This window comes from Ipomoea triloba, chromosome 1, assembly GCF_003576645.1.
Source record: "Ipomoea triloba cultivar NCNSP0323 chromosome 1, ASM357664v1".
Classification (NCBI taxonomy): Eukaryota; Viridiplantae; Streptophyta; class Magnoliopsida; order Solanales; family Convolvulaceae; genus Ipomoea; species Ipomoea triloba.
Window position 1 is genome coordinate 27,412,787 of NC_044916.1, and position 15,259 is coordinate 27,428,045.

The 15,259-nt window shown below is 33.8% G+C and overlaps 2 protein-coding genes across 4 annotated transcripts; both read right to left on the reverse strand.

The window, feature by feature from the left end:
- Window positions 1-2,249: 2,249 nt before the first annotated feature.
- On the reverse strand, window positions 2,250-6,323 carry LOC116013775 (glutamyl-tRNA(Gln) amidotransferase subunit A, chloroplastic/mitochondrial-like). Its single transcript, XM_031253708.1, has 10 exons — window positions 5,771-6,323; window positions 4,964-5,275; window positions 4,458-4,634; window positions 4,238-4,332; window positions 3,867-3,942; window positions 3,640-3,717; window positions 3,249-3,342; window positions 3,115-3,164; window positions 2,846-2,959; window positions 2,250-2,650 (listed from the first exon to the last, which is right to left on the reverse strand). Exons 1-10 carry the CDS (start codon window positions 6,278-6,280, stop codon window positions 2,558-2,560), a joined length of 1,599 nt encoding a protein of 532 aa, XP_031109568.1. The 5' UTR covers window positions 6,281-6,323; the 3' UTR covers window positions 2,250-2,557.
- A 1,054-nt stretch (window positions 6,324-7,377) lies between these two features.
- LOC116012297 (putative GPI-anchor transamidase) lies at window positions 7,378-12,960 on the reverse strand. Of its 3 annotated transcripts, none has more exons than XM_031251828.1 (12): window positions 12,671-12,960; window positions 11,587-11,821; window positions 10,855-10,896; window positions 10,582-10,726; window positions 9,998-10,227; window positions 9,822-9,879; window positions 9,342-9,419; window positions 9,174-9,262; window positions 8,815-8,896; window positions 8,536-8,715; window positions 8,310-8,461; window positions 7,378-7,783 (listed from the first exon to the last, which is right to left on the reverse strand). In XM_031251828.1, exons 2-11 carry the CDS (start codon window positions 11,769-11,771, stop codon window positions 8,312-8,314), a joined length of 1,239 nt encoding a protein of 412 aa, XP_031107688.1. In that variant the 5' UTR covers window positions 11,772-11,821; window positions 12,671-12,960; the 3' UTR covers window positions 7,378-7,783; window positions 8,310-8,311. The 3 variants fall into 3 exon arrangements, with proteins under 3 accessions (XP_031107688.1, XP_031107673.1, XP_031107681.1); XM_031251813.1 differs by having other exon boundaries at window positions 11,587-11,831; XM_031251821.1 differs by having other exon boundaries at window positions 11,587-11,882.
- Between the last annotated feature and the right edge of the window lie 2,299 nt (window positions 12,961-15,259).

Sequence of the window (15,259 nt, forward strand, 5' to 3'; positions counted from 1 at the left end):
TGTAGTTTGATTATAATAGTATTTTATTTATTAATTTTTATTTTGATACACACGAATGTAGTAAATAAAATTATCACCCAAAAAAATATATTTTTATTCCTTTGGGGTAAATATTTTACTATTTTTAGTCATTAGCTTTTAAATCATCCTCAATTATCAAAAAATTTCAGTTTTAATCATCTATTAAGAATTTAGATTCTCTCATCTATTTATTTTTAATTGTGGATAATTTTGTTATTTTTCACTACTTCATGCCACTTGATAAAAACAATTGGTAGAGAATTGGTCAAAATGAACCATCATCAAACTTAGACTATTAAAGTTTTCATTTGTATAAATAGTTCAAAATGACAATTCAATTTCCCTAGAAAGAGTTTGATAGTTCAAAATATAAGTTTTCATCATATCAAATTTAATTTTCATTGTGAATGGGAGGAAGGTTATTGATGAATTTGAGATGAGAATTTACAAGTCGTGGTCATATTATATGATGTGTGGTATATATGAATGAAATGCTTGAAATATATTGGTATATAGGTTCGAGTTCTTTTGTAGGTGTTTTCTTGTTTGAAATTATGGGGGTTTAATTGTGTATGCAGACCATTGGTCCACTTTACTTTGTGTATAATCCAATGGGGTAGCTCAAGTGGCAAGTGGGATCTTTTTGTAGGGAAGAATTTCGAGAGAATTCAGGTTTGATTCTTACAAGTGACGATTCCCTTTGAACCAGCTCCCGTGCCTCCCAGAACGAACACGGGTGGGCTTGAACCGTTAAACGGACAGAAAAAGATCCGGAGAAGTTACCAAAAAACAAAACTTTACTTTGTGTATACTTGTATCTTGCATGTTGTATGTGCTTTTAAAAATGTAAAGTTCCAATTGAATTTATTACCCTAGGATATTTAGACATGGCGATCATCATGTCAGCTAACCCGTTAATATTTAAAATTAATAAAATAATTTATTAAAAGGTAATTGTTATGTCAGCTGATAACTTGGGGGACATGTTAATTTTGATCTAATTGTACTTTTTTTTTTTCAAGTTTAGAGGGTCAATTGCATTTTTTTTAGTTGAATGACCAAATTGCACTTTCTTGTGTTGTTTGGTTACTATTTTGAACCTCATTCCTTTCTATTTAATTTAGTTTATTCTAACAAAATATTTGTATAATATATTAAGTAATATCCTTGTCAATCATAGTCAACATTCAACAAGTTACACTATCAAATACTCCGTATATAATTGGAAAAATGTATTTTTAGTCTTTCAATTGTTCATTGCTAGTTCTTTTACCTAAAACATTTACCGTTGTAATATAATAACCTAACTCTTCAAAAAAGTTACAATTTTAACTCATGAGGAAACAAAACTATTAAACTTTATTAAAATTTTACTTAGTAAATGGGTATTGTATAATTTTATTATCTTTATTCTTTACGACTTTTTCAATTTTGGTATTTGATCTGCAAAATATATAATTGATGACATTCTTCCTTAAATTTGTCTATTTTCAATTGTGGTACATTGTCCATATTTTTCTTACACAAACATGTTAAAATCAAGTTTAAAAAAAAATACGAATGAAATATCGAAACTAAAGAATATTATAATTATAAAAAACATTAAAAAGTACTAAAATACTATGTCCGTACTAAATAAAATTTTAATAAAGTTTATTAGTTTTATTGTTTTATGGGCTAAAACTGCATTTTTTTTTTGAAGAGTTAGGAAAATATATTATAAGGGTAGTTAAGGACTAAAATGGTTAGCAAAGAACAATCGAGGAATTAAAAATGCATTTTTTCTTATATAATTTTGTGTAGTTGAATAATAAATTGCTTCATTTTATTAGAACTCAAAGAAATAAAATATAAAATATAAAATTTATTTTTTAACCATCACAAGATTTGATCTAAAAATTTTATATATACCAACGCTTTAAAAAAAATATTTAGTTTTTATAAATGTACAATAAATAAAGCTCAATGTATTAGTTATCAATGCAATTAATTACATTAACATAGTTTTAAATTTTTTAATTCTAATTAATTACTCCGTATGACTTAACGGAGATGATGGGTAAGTGGGTAACATTGACAACTATTTGTATTAGTATACGAAAGAGATTATAAAGAACAAGTCTTATTTTCAAAAAATAAAGAACAAGTCTTTAATGCAATCTATTACATTAACACATTTAAGCAAGCTGGTAACATATTTGAGAATGGGAGGATAAGTCCAACTCATCTAGTGAAATACACAGTCTCAAATGGTTGTTCATTATGATGATCATTAAATTTAAGCTAAATATTTTGTATCATAATATTAATCACATTCGAATCAAATATGCTGACTTTGAAAGGACATTCACGAGACTTGTGTAGCTATGTGAAGTTACATACATAAAACCAGGCATTCTTAGTTCCAGTGTCCCTTTGATAGATAGTGTTATAAAAGGAAGAGCTTGAAGCCATTGCTGCACAAAGCTTCCCAGGTGGAGATTTCTCCCTCATCTCCATTAGGATAATTATGGTTGTTAGCTGCAAAAACTAGTGACTAGCTTGAAAATTCATCTGCCACGAGGGGAGGAATAAAACTGCAGCCCTGAAGTGTTTGCTCGAAGATGTGACCCGTTCTAAGAAGTTTTCCCTGCAATTGCATTTGTAAATTTATTGAATATGGAGAGAACCAAACAGGTGGATTCAGCAATTTCGACATGATTGAATAGGAGGGTGCAGCCTAAGTCGACTAGTCGAGTAGAATTCCAAAAGGGGGGATTAAAGAGCCAGTGCAAGATGCTGTACTGCACAGAAAAGAAAATGAAAAAGAGAATGAAGTGCCCACCTCGTCAAATGCAGCACCAATCATTTGAACGCCAACAGGTAGCCCTACAGAACCACCGTCAACAAATCCACAGGGCAGAACCAGTGCAGGAAGACCAGCCAGGTTAACATTCACCTGTCGCAGATGGGAAAAAACCTCTTGACGCTAAATAAATATTGGGTTATTAAGCAATGAACAGTTGGCAGTACAATCACCAAGAAAATCCAAGAGAAGAATAGAGAACATATAACTTGAGAAGCAGAACTTGGGGAGTCGTATAAATAACATACCGTCATGATATCACCTGCATACATTGCCAATGGATCATCCTTCTTCTCACCTGAAGATTTGAAAACTTATATTAGCCAGTGTGCAACTTCAGAATTTCAGAAAAGGTATAGACTAGAACGGAAAAGTGCTATACCAATTTTATAAGCTGCTGATGGCGCTGCTGGTGAAATCAGGATATCATTATTTTCCAGTGCTTCCCTAAAGCTTTCCCTTACCAAGGCCCTCACCTAAAACACTATCACCATTTTAGTTTCCATTGAAAATGAAATATAAACTCAAAATTATCAGGCGTTTTGAAGTGGTTTTACGGAGTTCATCATTTGAACTCATACTTGTAACTATTAACAGTGGCAAAGTGCTATGTATTGACTGTTATGTCATGAGTAAAAGCATCAGAAGCAACTTCTCTAGAAATAGATGTAAGGTCTTGCACACATACATCATCTTTCCCAGAAAAGATGAGTGAGCTTGCAATAGGCCAGATTCTGTAGTCAACAAAATAATTGTCATGTAAGTTGCAGTACCTGCTGAGCTCGTTTGTAGTATGCATCATAATAACCAGCTGACAAGGCATATGTTCCCATTAGAATTCTCATTTTGACCTGTAAGAGTATTGCACAATGTCACTCCAAAACCACCACAAAGCTTACACTTATGACTCACCCCCTAGGGAAGACAGCAAATGAAATATCCTTCCTCAGAACTAACATTACAGAATTTAGAACTATGAGAATTTTCAAATTGTTCATACCTCAGAACCAAAGCCTTTAGCACGGGATCCCCCATAAAGGGAATTAAGCTCATCTGCAACAACTTGATTCCCATACCTACATATTGACATCCAATGGAAGTAAGAACACTGTAGCCTCTATAAATATTTATAGTTGCATTCCCAAACTTCTCTTAGGAATATGATGAAGCCAATTATGGGAGTATTATGTTTAGGAACTATCATCATTTTCATATGTATTTACACACAAACATTTCAGAATCAGTATTTAATATCCAGAAAAAGTACAAGTCTTATCCATCCAAGTAAATCATTTTTATTTTGTTTTGTTTTAGAACAAATCCATGGTCAATCTGCTCTAATAACTGAAGCAAAGCTATACTTCATATGACCTGATAGAATCATAACGTGATAAATTTGAAGAAGATTCAGATGATGCAAGTATGTAGTAAGCTGGTAATCCAAGAGAGAAAGATGGCAAAGAGACCTGAAAATAGAAAATAGAAAATGAAAAAGGAAAAAATGAGCTAGAAAAGGGGAACCTGAACATTGCAACTGCAGAAGTACAATTGTACAAATGCATAAATATGGGAGCCTATGAGAAAAGAATACCTCTGTCACAGTGCATCCTAGTTCCTCAAGATGACTAGCAGCACCACGGATTGAAGAAATTACTTCAGGGTCAACTCCTTCAATGGTTTCTCGGATAACACCAACTCTCAACCCTTTTAGAGGTTTTGATTCGAGATTATCTTGGGAAATAAATTGGGAAGTAAAGTCAGGAATTTCCTGAAAGAACATTCACAAAATTAGAGCAAAAACTAGCATACACAAATGAACTGGAAAACAGTCTCAAGTCTTTATTTTTGCATTGATAGGAAATTAGCATGAATTCCATCAAGAAGTTAACAGAACACCATCTTTTCTTGGAAGATACACTAATTCCTAAATACCTATTATTCTAAACAAAGATATTGAGTATGTTATAGTAAACAATTGTCAAATCAATTGGATATGTTTAAACTTATCATGTTGTGAATTAACAAAACCATGGCCATAGCAAATATAAAGAATAAATTTCACAAGGGGAGTGAGAAATATAAACACAAGAGACTTACTCGCTTGCTACTTGTTGCATCAAACTTATCATGACCAGAAATTGCGTGGAGTAGAAGCCCTGCGTCAGCTACTGATGAGCCAAAGCATCCAATGACATCAAGAGAAGACGCATATGCTACAAGCCCATATCTTGAGACACGCCCATATGTTGGTTTCAAACCAACAACACCACAGAAAGATGCTGGTTGTCTAACACTCCCGCCGGTATCACTTCCTAGTGATACTGTGCACTGCCTAGCAGAAACAGCAGCAGCTGAACCACCTGATGAACCACCAGGCACCCTTGTCAAATCCCAAGGATTTGCTGTCACCTATTAACACCAATATGGATCACCTGAGTAAACCATGTTCAGTTACAAGTTGGAGTTATCAAACCATATAATTTCTTATTTGTACATCCTTTTCATTTGAGAATTTACTAATGTATTGGCCACTCACTTTGATAGCATCACTCATCTGACCAATGGTAGAAAACATGCAATTTGAATTCAATAGAGTCAGTTCATATTGAGCAGGGACCCAAAGCTTGAAACCTTTTAAGTTTGTGAAAATCAAAGTCAGAGTATGAGATGAAATATTTCTCAGTTAATTTAAACTACACAACTTGATGATTAAGCATAAAAACATTTCATATTCTCCAATTAACTTCTTGATAGTTTAAATATATAGTAGATTCAGACTAAAAGAAAAACTCAATTAACGAAAAAACTCAAATTCAGACTTCAACTCAATCCTCATTCCTTCGTGCATAATAATTTCTACTAGCAAAAACTTGAAATTCTACTAGGAATGACAAAAAACCAGACCTGATAAGCAGAGCCTTCAGTAGTACTCCCCATACCAAACTCATCCAAATTAGTCTTCCCAATTACAATGCCGCCGCATTGTCTCACCTTCCTCACTGCCGTGGCATCGAAAGCCGGGCGATAATTCTCCAGAATCTTGGACCCGGCAGTTGATGGCATATCGGCAGTACAAATATTATCCTTCACAGCAACAAAGACACCGGCGAGGGGGCCGATCTCCTCATTGTTGGAAATCTTCCTGTCAATTTCCTCGGCCTCCCTCAGCACGGTGTCGGAGACGTGGAGGAAGCTCTTGAGGTGGGGCTCGGTGCGTCGGAGGCGGGAGAGGAAGGTCTGCGCTAACTCCACGGCAGAAGTCTCGCCGGCTAGGAGGGATTTGCGGATGGTGAGGATTTGGGAGGTTGGTGGTAGGGTGGGTGTAGCGACGGAGGAGAGGGGTACGGTGTGGAGGCATTTGACCTTCAAAGGGAAGCGGAGGAGCCGCGGAGTGTGATGAATTGAAGATAGCATTTTCTGCTAGGGAGTGAGAGGTTTTGCAGGTTTTATCTTTTTTTTGAAAATTGCAGGTTTTATCTACTCCTGAGAATTTGCTTCCTTTTCCTACTTTTCATTATACTTCAATCTCGTTTCGTTTTATGTATTTTAACAAATTATTTCATGTATCTTGTTCAATTGACGTCTCATTTTATGTATTTTAACGTCTTATTTCATATATCTTGTTTAATTAACGTCTCATTTTATGTATTTTCACGTTTTATTTCATGTATCTTGTTCAGTTAACGTCTTATTTTATGTATCTTATATGTCTTTATTATGTATCTGATTCAATTAACGTCTCATTTTATTTTAATTTCATGTATCCTTTTCAATTAACGTCTCATTTTATGTATTTTAACGTCTTATTTCATGTATCTTGTTCAATTAACGTCTCATTTTATGTATCTTATATGTCTTTATGTATCTGGTTCAATTAACGTCTCATTTTATTTTATGTATCTAGTTCAATTAACGTATCATTTTATGTATCTGGTTCAATTAACGTTTCATTTTATTTTATGTATCTAGTTCAATTAACATACATCTCATTTTATGTATCTTATAGATCTTTGTGTATTTGGTTCAATTGATGTATCTAGTTTAACTAACGTCTCATTTTATGCATCTTATACATCTTTGTGTATTTGGTTCAATTAACATCTCATTTTATGTATCTCATACATCTAATTCAGTTAATAATGTTTGACTGAAATTATTTTTAATCCAAAATTTCATAATTTCAAAGTATTTTGGTTTTTAAAAAATACGTAGTATCAAATTTGATGTATAAACTAGAAAATATTTCCAGTGATAATAAATCTTAAATTATAATTCAACAAATATACTATATTAAAAATAATTTCTTTAAATGTATTTTTTAAAATTTTATACGATGGCAAACCTTTTTTTTATCCACTTATAAATGTTTGACCTAAAACATTTCATTAAGTTTATATCTTCATAAGAACCAAATTGAAAATAATCAAAATACCACAAGTCCACAAGTTGTACTAGATATTATGAACACTAGTGCCAACAGGCATTGTTATATAAGTTTTTGTTTATCTCCCTTGGAAGGCAAAAAAAGAGAGGGGGTGGGGGGGAACCTATATTCATGCAATTCAAGTGTGGAAGTCCTCAATGATGTAGTCTTACATCAATACAAAACGAACATACAACAATACCAAATTTCCAGGCACTAAATCAGTGAAAAAAAATGCAATTTTACAGATTAGGCAAAAAAAATTAAAGAGAAGTCCTATACCCTATCTGAGGGACTAACTCGTCGAGGATATTAAATTTGAGCACAAGAGTGTTCATGGATAAATACAATCTCATCTCATTCAATCAACCGACTGACAGCAGTTGCATTTGGGAATTCAGTTCTTCCATTGCAACTGTTTCTGATAAGGTTCGGGATTTTCATTCTTCATGGAAACGACAGCTTGTTTGTGCTTCTCTTGGATCATCCTTTTCCTAAAGTAGATCAATATTACAACAATTCAATGACATAATATGGGCACAAGGAAATTAAATAAATAAATAAATGACGAACACAAAAGGCTGGGGACAAGGAATGGGAGTTCCTAGTAATGCTTCATTTGCTTCCTGCTTAAAATTCATGGCCAGTGCAGTGCTTACATTTTGTGCTTGAAGGAGTATTAGACAATTAACTAGACCATCTTCCATGATAAATTAAATAGAACATCTTTTCCGGTTTACAGTGGCTACACTGGAATAGAATTTACAGATAGTTCTGAACAGACTGGATCATGTTTAAATTTTTTAATTTTTTTTAACAAATTATTCTACATTATCACTTTTGTAAATTGAAGGGAAAAGAGCAGACTTTTCTTATTTCTTTATATATACAAGAAACCACAGTGAAATTCCAATAGCAAGATAGAAATAGAACTCACCAAATAACATGGAATTTCCTGGCATTCAGTGTAAGAAGATGTGCACATGGAAAGATCAAACAGAATGGGAGTAAGCTACTTACAATCATCGATGTGACACCCAAGAGGAAATCGCCACCAAGGGGAGCATTAATGCCAAGCCATATGACATCAGGCTATCCACATCCTTGATCCTTTCCATCTTGATGTGGATAGAACTCCAAAAACGTGTGAAAGGACAATTTACTGGTTGACCCTGCAGCATATGCACAAAAAGGTTAAATTATACCCCTTTCTAGTGGCAAACATTAGGCAAATATGTGCACTCACCTTGGTATTTGAGTCACTAGTTTGCTCTTGATCATCAGAGCTGGATAGTGTTCTTCGTATGTAATGGTCGGATTGATCAACTGGCTTCTGGATAGTAGCTCTTTCAGTAGAGAAAGCTTTGTATGCAGAATCAGTGTGGATTGTCTCCATGACTGAACCAAAAAAGTTTGTCACGGGCACCTGCAAGGGCACAAGGGGAGTGCAAGTTAAGTCAGACTATCTAAACATATTGAAAAAAAGCCACTTAAACATAATTTAACGGAAATGTTTTTATTATACCTCCTCCAGTAGACGCGGGTATAGATCAGTTCGATAATATGCCGTTGACATCAACAAATTTGGGTTATATGAATTGAAGAGACTGCAAATTAACAGCAAAGCCTAAGAGATTCATATGAAGTTGGAAGTTGATAGAAATAACAATGCACAAGATGAGTTTTTTGAAAAGCAAATCGTCTGTAATAACCTATGATGAATAAGTATATCAAAGAAAAAATTATTTTACAGAATCAGAAGTAAATAAAAAAGGAGTCAAGAGAGCAAAGATCTAGAGTTTAAAAACGTGAGATTAGGAGTGTTTCCCACTCATTAACTAGCAGTGGTAGTCAAAGTAATATTTTTTTCAAGTTCACAGTTACCTGCTTAATGATGCATTGCTATACATATTTACCCTCTCAAAAAAGGCAAGGGTATAAAATGTGAATCGATCTATAACTGAGACACCAACCTGGAACAAAGAAATTATTAATGAAGAAAATTACCAAAAGGTAGAAGGGTAGTGGGGCAAAGGATAAATATATACTTACATCAGAGTCTAGGTGGTGTGAATAGGAATTTTCTCCTTTCTTGCTACTTCCAATAGCCAAAACCCCAGGTGAATGAAGCTACATGGAAGGATACATTTCAGTTCAGATAGCAAATCATGCATAAAAGGCTCAATATCACATTTTTTACAGAGACAATATCAATAACTATCTATGCTACTAATTACACAAAGAGCACATACTCCGCAGAAGTGGAGAACCCAAAGTTCTGAAACAACAAAAAAGCAGCAGTGTTTATGTGTTACTTCTTCTTTGAAATATGTTTGTTACTTCTAGTAGAATAAAATATGAGAGAGAACTCTTAAATTACAATGAATCCTTATAGGCCTCGTCAAACAAGGACTGAATGGTTGATCACTTGATCCCATTGCACATACACTAATAAATACTCAGTTAAGTTATCATGGAGCAATATATAAAATGTCAACCCATTACCTAGCCCCTAGGAAAAGAATAGCTCACCTGAGAGAAAAGTGTAGCAGCTTGACAAGTATCAACCATTATTAACAGCTCCTTGAATCTGAAAGTTGAACACAATTGAGAGGTGTGAGCCATCATTTCAAGTGAATCAAAGCAGTACCACTCTTAAGGAATGATGCAGTTAAGTCCAGCAGGAAAAAAAAAAAAAAGATACTCACCTACGCTTTTCTTTCATTTGTTTCACTGCATCAGCTAAATCATGACTCTGAAGCTCCTCTGCATCTTGAAATTTTAAGAACTCATCTCCACCATGCCCTGTCATATAAACCAGTATGTGGCTTCCTTCATCACTTAAAAGACGTTTTGACCGGGGGACAGCAGCTTCATGACGGCCCGTTAAGACTCTGAAGAAGTTCTCAACAGTTACTTCATACCCTCGATAATCTACCTGACTTACAGAAGCATGTAAAAGTTAGAAATTGTAAATGAATGAAAACTAATCTAAGTGGAAATTACTAAATCAGGCTAACAGATAGACACCCTACTAGAGATCCACTTGCAAAATAACCAAATAAGAAGTAAGAGCATTAGGTATTCAAACTTAAGACCATGCATAGTTCAAAACATACTTTACAAGGTATACCCATTGCAACCCTTAATATACATTTAGCAGAATGGTGAAAATTTCAAACAATCATGATAACAACATATCACTAAATCCAGTTTCAATTAAATTGAGTGTTGTATATGATGGGAAAAAAAATCCTAAGTGATTGTTAGAAGGATGATCAAAACTACTGACCTCGACATTATCTCCATACAAGTTAAGCCTATGGTTTTCATTATTAAAGACTTGAGCAGGGTATTTGTTCCGTGCATTGCAAGCCATATCATCAGCCAACATCAGAATAATTCTTTCATCTGGTATGCCCAACCGTTTTACAGTTCTGCATGCAAAACACAGATTAATAATCACATTTCACAAGACAGTCAAGTAACTCTGAGAATACAGAAATGAACTTCCAGACAAGAATATGAAGAATTTAGCTTTTAACTGAAAAGAAAGCTTTTTTACCTGTATAAAGACAAAGTGTTTGCCATGTGACGGTAGTTAAACCTGAGTACCCATAACAAATTTTAGCAAGTTGGAAATTTCATATTAAGGCTAATCTAATGACCAAAGTCTTCTATCTTATTATTGACTAGGCACTTCAGTTTTCACAAGGCAAAAGAATAAACATGTCAAATTAGTGATGCCACTCAACATTGAACTTTTGGAGTAACTATTCACACCTATACACAAACAAATATACTAGTAAAATTAATTTCATCTTCTTAGCTATACACTCAACTACTCAACCAAACGAAATACTTGGAAAAACTACAGAGTAAAACTGCAGTAGATACAGAAAAACATTCTAGAACATATATTACATATAGGAGTTTCGAAAGAAGTGCATAAAATAGTGGACAGTATATAATTTTCCCTTTCATATATAAGTGATAAAATACATATTGACGGGGATACGCGAATCAAAATATATAAAAACAAATAAAAATGAGATAAATTGATCAATGAATTCTCATAAGACGCAATTCAAAAGCATATTTTCACTAAATTCAATAAAAATAGAATCGGAATACATTATTAAATAGCATAATTATGTATCACAAATTCCTCAGCTCACTAAACTTATCACACAATCTAACAAACTGCCTACAGTTCCCCCAAAATCAAATTTTCCAATCAATTTTTCTCAAGAGACAGTCGAAACTAAACATTGATTGATGGAGAGATTGAAAGTACCAAAAGCGAGAGGTGCAGACCAAAACAGCCCAGTTGTTAGTGTGCATTGTGGTAGCCGTTGAAGCCGCACCGTCGCTGGAAGCATCGGACGAGATCGTACTGTAGACACAAGTTGCTAGAAGAAGCAAAGATGCTGAAACGACGAACTTCAGCGATCTCTCCCTAATCATCTTCAACCTTATCATGGCTTTGTCTTAGGTTTTCTCGTTTCTTCCGTTCTGAGATTTCTCGTTTACTGTTTCAAACTTTCGAAGATAAAAAGGGCTTCCCAAATGAGGCATACGTTTGTACGAAAACTAAATGAAACAGAAGACAACATACAATCAGGAATGCTAAATTTACAAATCATCATGCCGTAGTTTTCAACAATTTTGCAACCCAGGGACGGAGCCAGGATTTCCTTTGGGTGGGGGGCGAAGAAGCAAAAGTAAAATGAATTCAAGAATGTTCATCAATAACCTAACACCAAAAATGAATTCAGCCATGGCTTCATAATTCCATCATAACGTATCACTGCTGCCTCCTCAATATCCTCTACCCTAACATCAGCCTCCTCATAACCTAAACCACCAACATGCCATCTTCTGTCTACACCCACTGTGGTTTTGTAGAAGGTTATCCACCCAATTGCCAAACTACCAGCTTTAAATAATCATTTCTTACTTCCCTGGAAATTTTGGTAATACTAGTTGGAGGAACATTCTAATCACTAATCAAAGTCAAGCAGCCAATCTGCTAAACAACCCTCACTGACTGGCCTGGTACATACTTTTCTTTCTCTTTATAATTCGTTTCATTTTAACAACCACAACAATTCATTTCTTTCCATACACCACTGTCCACTGCACTCTAACAACCAGTTCTAATCAATAATTACCAGATTAAGGTTTACACCTTTTTTTTCTTTAATCAATTAACAAATTCTATTAGGCAAGATTTAAAACAATATTTTGGCAAAAATTGATGGACTAGTTTCACATTCAAAACAAAACATACTCACTGCTCAGTGCTCACATTCATATAAATAAAATTAGGGCAAAAATAAAATTAGAGAAATTAGGACAAAAAATAATTAGCCACCAACCTGAGATTGTGAGACACTGAGACTGAGATTAGGAACCAACGAGGACTCCTGCTGTCCTGCTGACCGGTAAGGCGGCGACCGGTGACTGGTGTTCCGTGTTTGGTGGCGACTGGCGAGGTGCGACCAGGGACAGTGCGAGGACAGAGGCACAGATAGGGACAGAGCGACAGTGCCACAGAGGACTCTGAGTCCTGAGAGGAGACGAGAGGGGCAGTAGCCGGTACTCCCGTAGCGAGAGCCGAGAGGCGGTCAGGCGGACTGGCTGAGAGCGACGAAAGAGGCGAGCAACAGAGGTGCAGTCTTCGGTCAAAATATGAAATTAAAAAAAAAAAATTCATTTCATTTTTTTGTCCTAGATTTATAGGTCGCAATCCATTTTAGTTCTTTTTTATTAGAACATTTACTTTTGGTCATTTTTGACCATTTATCAACAAAATAATTAAAATGTCGTTAAATACACAAGGACATTTCGTTTTTCAATTATGGATGTTTTCAAAAAAATAAATATAAAAAATACAGCGATTCAACATACTTTGTATAAAAAGATTAAAATGTCTTTGTATTTGACAATATTTTGAAGATTTTGTTGATGAAGGACTAAAAATGATCATGTCGCAATAATACTATGACCAAATGAGGATGTTCTAATAAAAAAATGACTAAAAGTGAATTGCCACCTATAAGTTTAGGACCAAAAATGTAATTAACTCTAAAATAATTATATATATATATATATATATATATATATATATATATATATATATAATATATTAAAGAACTAAGAGAAAAATGACTTAGAAAACTTGGTTAAAAGACTTGAACAAATAGAAATTATAGGAGAAAATCCTGTAAAATTCTGGGAAAAGAATAAAACTGAATATAAACTTGAAATTATTAACCCAGATATAACTATCAAATCCCAAAACTTTAAATATGGACCTTGGGAACAAGATGAGTTTAAAATGCACATCGACCAACTTTTAAAACTTGGTATTATAACAAGATCAACTTCTAGACACAGAACCCCTGCTTTTATAGTCTAGAAAGAAGCAGAAAAGAAACGTGGTCAATCCAGAATGGTATTCGACTACAGAAGACTGAATGATAATACTTATGAAGATGGGTATTGTATCCCTGACAAAAATGATAATACTTATGAAGATGGGTATTGTATCCCTGACAAAGATACTTTAATTTATGAAGATGGGTATTGTATCCCTGACAAAGATACTTTAATTAACAAAATAGGGTATTGTATCCCTGACAAAGATACTTTAATTAACAAAATACAAAATAGAAACTGGTTTTCAAAATTCGACTTAAAATAAATACAAAATAGAAACTGGTTTTCAAAATTCGACTTAAAATCTGGATTTTGGCAAGTTAGAATGCATCCAGAGAGCATAGAATGGACAGCCTTTTCGTGTCCATTGGGACTTTTTGAATGGAAAGTAATGCCATTTGGACTTAAAAACGCTCCTCAAAAATTTCAAAGAATGATGGATGAATTTTTTAAGGATTGCTATGACTTTACTTGCATCTATATAGACGATATGCTTGTTTTTTCAAAAACTAAAGAAGAGCATAGAGCTCATCTTTATACTATCTTTACTATTTTTGAAAAATATGGACTTATTGTTTCTAAAAAGAAAATGGAACTTTGCAAAAACCATATTTCTTTTTTAGGAGCTGAGATAGGAGAAGGTACTATTAAACTCCAACCACATATCTCTAGAAAGATACTTGAATTTCCAGATAAACTTGAAAACTTAAAGCAATTACAATCCTTTCTAGGATTAGTAAATTATACTAGACCTTATTTTAAAGATCTTGCAAAACTCACTACACCACTTTACAATAAATCACAAACTAAAGGATATAGAAACTTTAATGACCAGGATATTAAAATGGTTCAACAAATAAAAGAAAAAATACAACAACTTGAACCTATGGCATTACCATTAGATTCAGATTACTTAATAGTACAAACTGATGGAAGTAAAGATGGATGGGGAGGAATACTTATTAAAAAACCAACTGAATACTCTCCTAAATCTACTGAAAAACTCTGCAGATACACTTCTGGTGTATTTAAGGAAAAAGGATACTTAACTTCTATGGATTATGAATTACTTGCTATTATTTATGTCTTAGAAAAATTTGCACTTTTTATACTTTCAAGAAAATTTTTTATTATAAGGACAGATTGCGAGTCCATAGTAAAATTTGCAGACACTAAAAACGAAAGGAAACTTACTGCAAACAGATGGCTCAAATTCAGAGAATTTGTGCTAACTAGAGGTTTCCATATTAAATGGGAACATACTAAAGGAAAAGATAATCGACTTGCGGATATCCTTTCCAGAAACATTTTAGATTACAAACTTTATGATCCTCCATAGATTATTTTAACAATTTGTCTAAGTTTTGCAGAACTTTTCTAGACTTCACTATGGAGAAAACTTTCAAGGTGGACAGATATGAACTTGCTGTTATTCCTGAAAGGAATCAGTTCAAAACTCTACTTCGTGAGAAACTTACTGAAGAAGAACAATGCTTAGTTGACAATATTTGGAGCTTGTCAACTAT

What these genes read in the sequence shown, in the direction of transcription:
- LOC116013775 (XM_031253708.1), bottom strand. Translation starts at nt 6,280, where the DNA reads ATGCTATCTTCAATTCATCACACTCCGCGGCTCCTCCGCTTCCCTTTG. An exon ending in ATGCAACAAGTAGCAAGCGA is followed by an intron (nt 4,635 to 4,963) that starts GTAAGTCTCTTG and finishes ATGTTCTTTCAG; the next exon opens with GAAATTCCTGACTTTACTTC. An exon ending in ATGCAGGTGATATCATGACG is followed by an intron (nt 2,960 to 3,114) that starts GTATGTTATTTA and finishes CATCTGCGACAG; the next exon opens with GTGAATGTTAACCTGGCTGG.
- LOC116012297 (XM_031251828.1), bottom strand. Translation starts at nt 11,771, where the DNA reads ATGATAAGGTTGAAGATGATTAGGGAGAGATCGCTGAAGTTCGTCGTT. An exon ending in ACCCGCGTCTACTGGAGGAG is followed by an intron (nt 8,716 to 8,814) that starts GTATAATAAAAA and finishes GTGCCCTTGCAG; the next exon opens with GTGCCCGTGACAAACTTTTT. An exon ending in CTAGTGACTCAAATACCAAG is followed by an intron (nt 8,462 to 8,535) that starts GTGAGTGCACAT and finishes CATATGCTGCAG; the next exon opens with GGTCAACCAGTAAATTGTCC.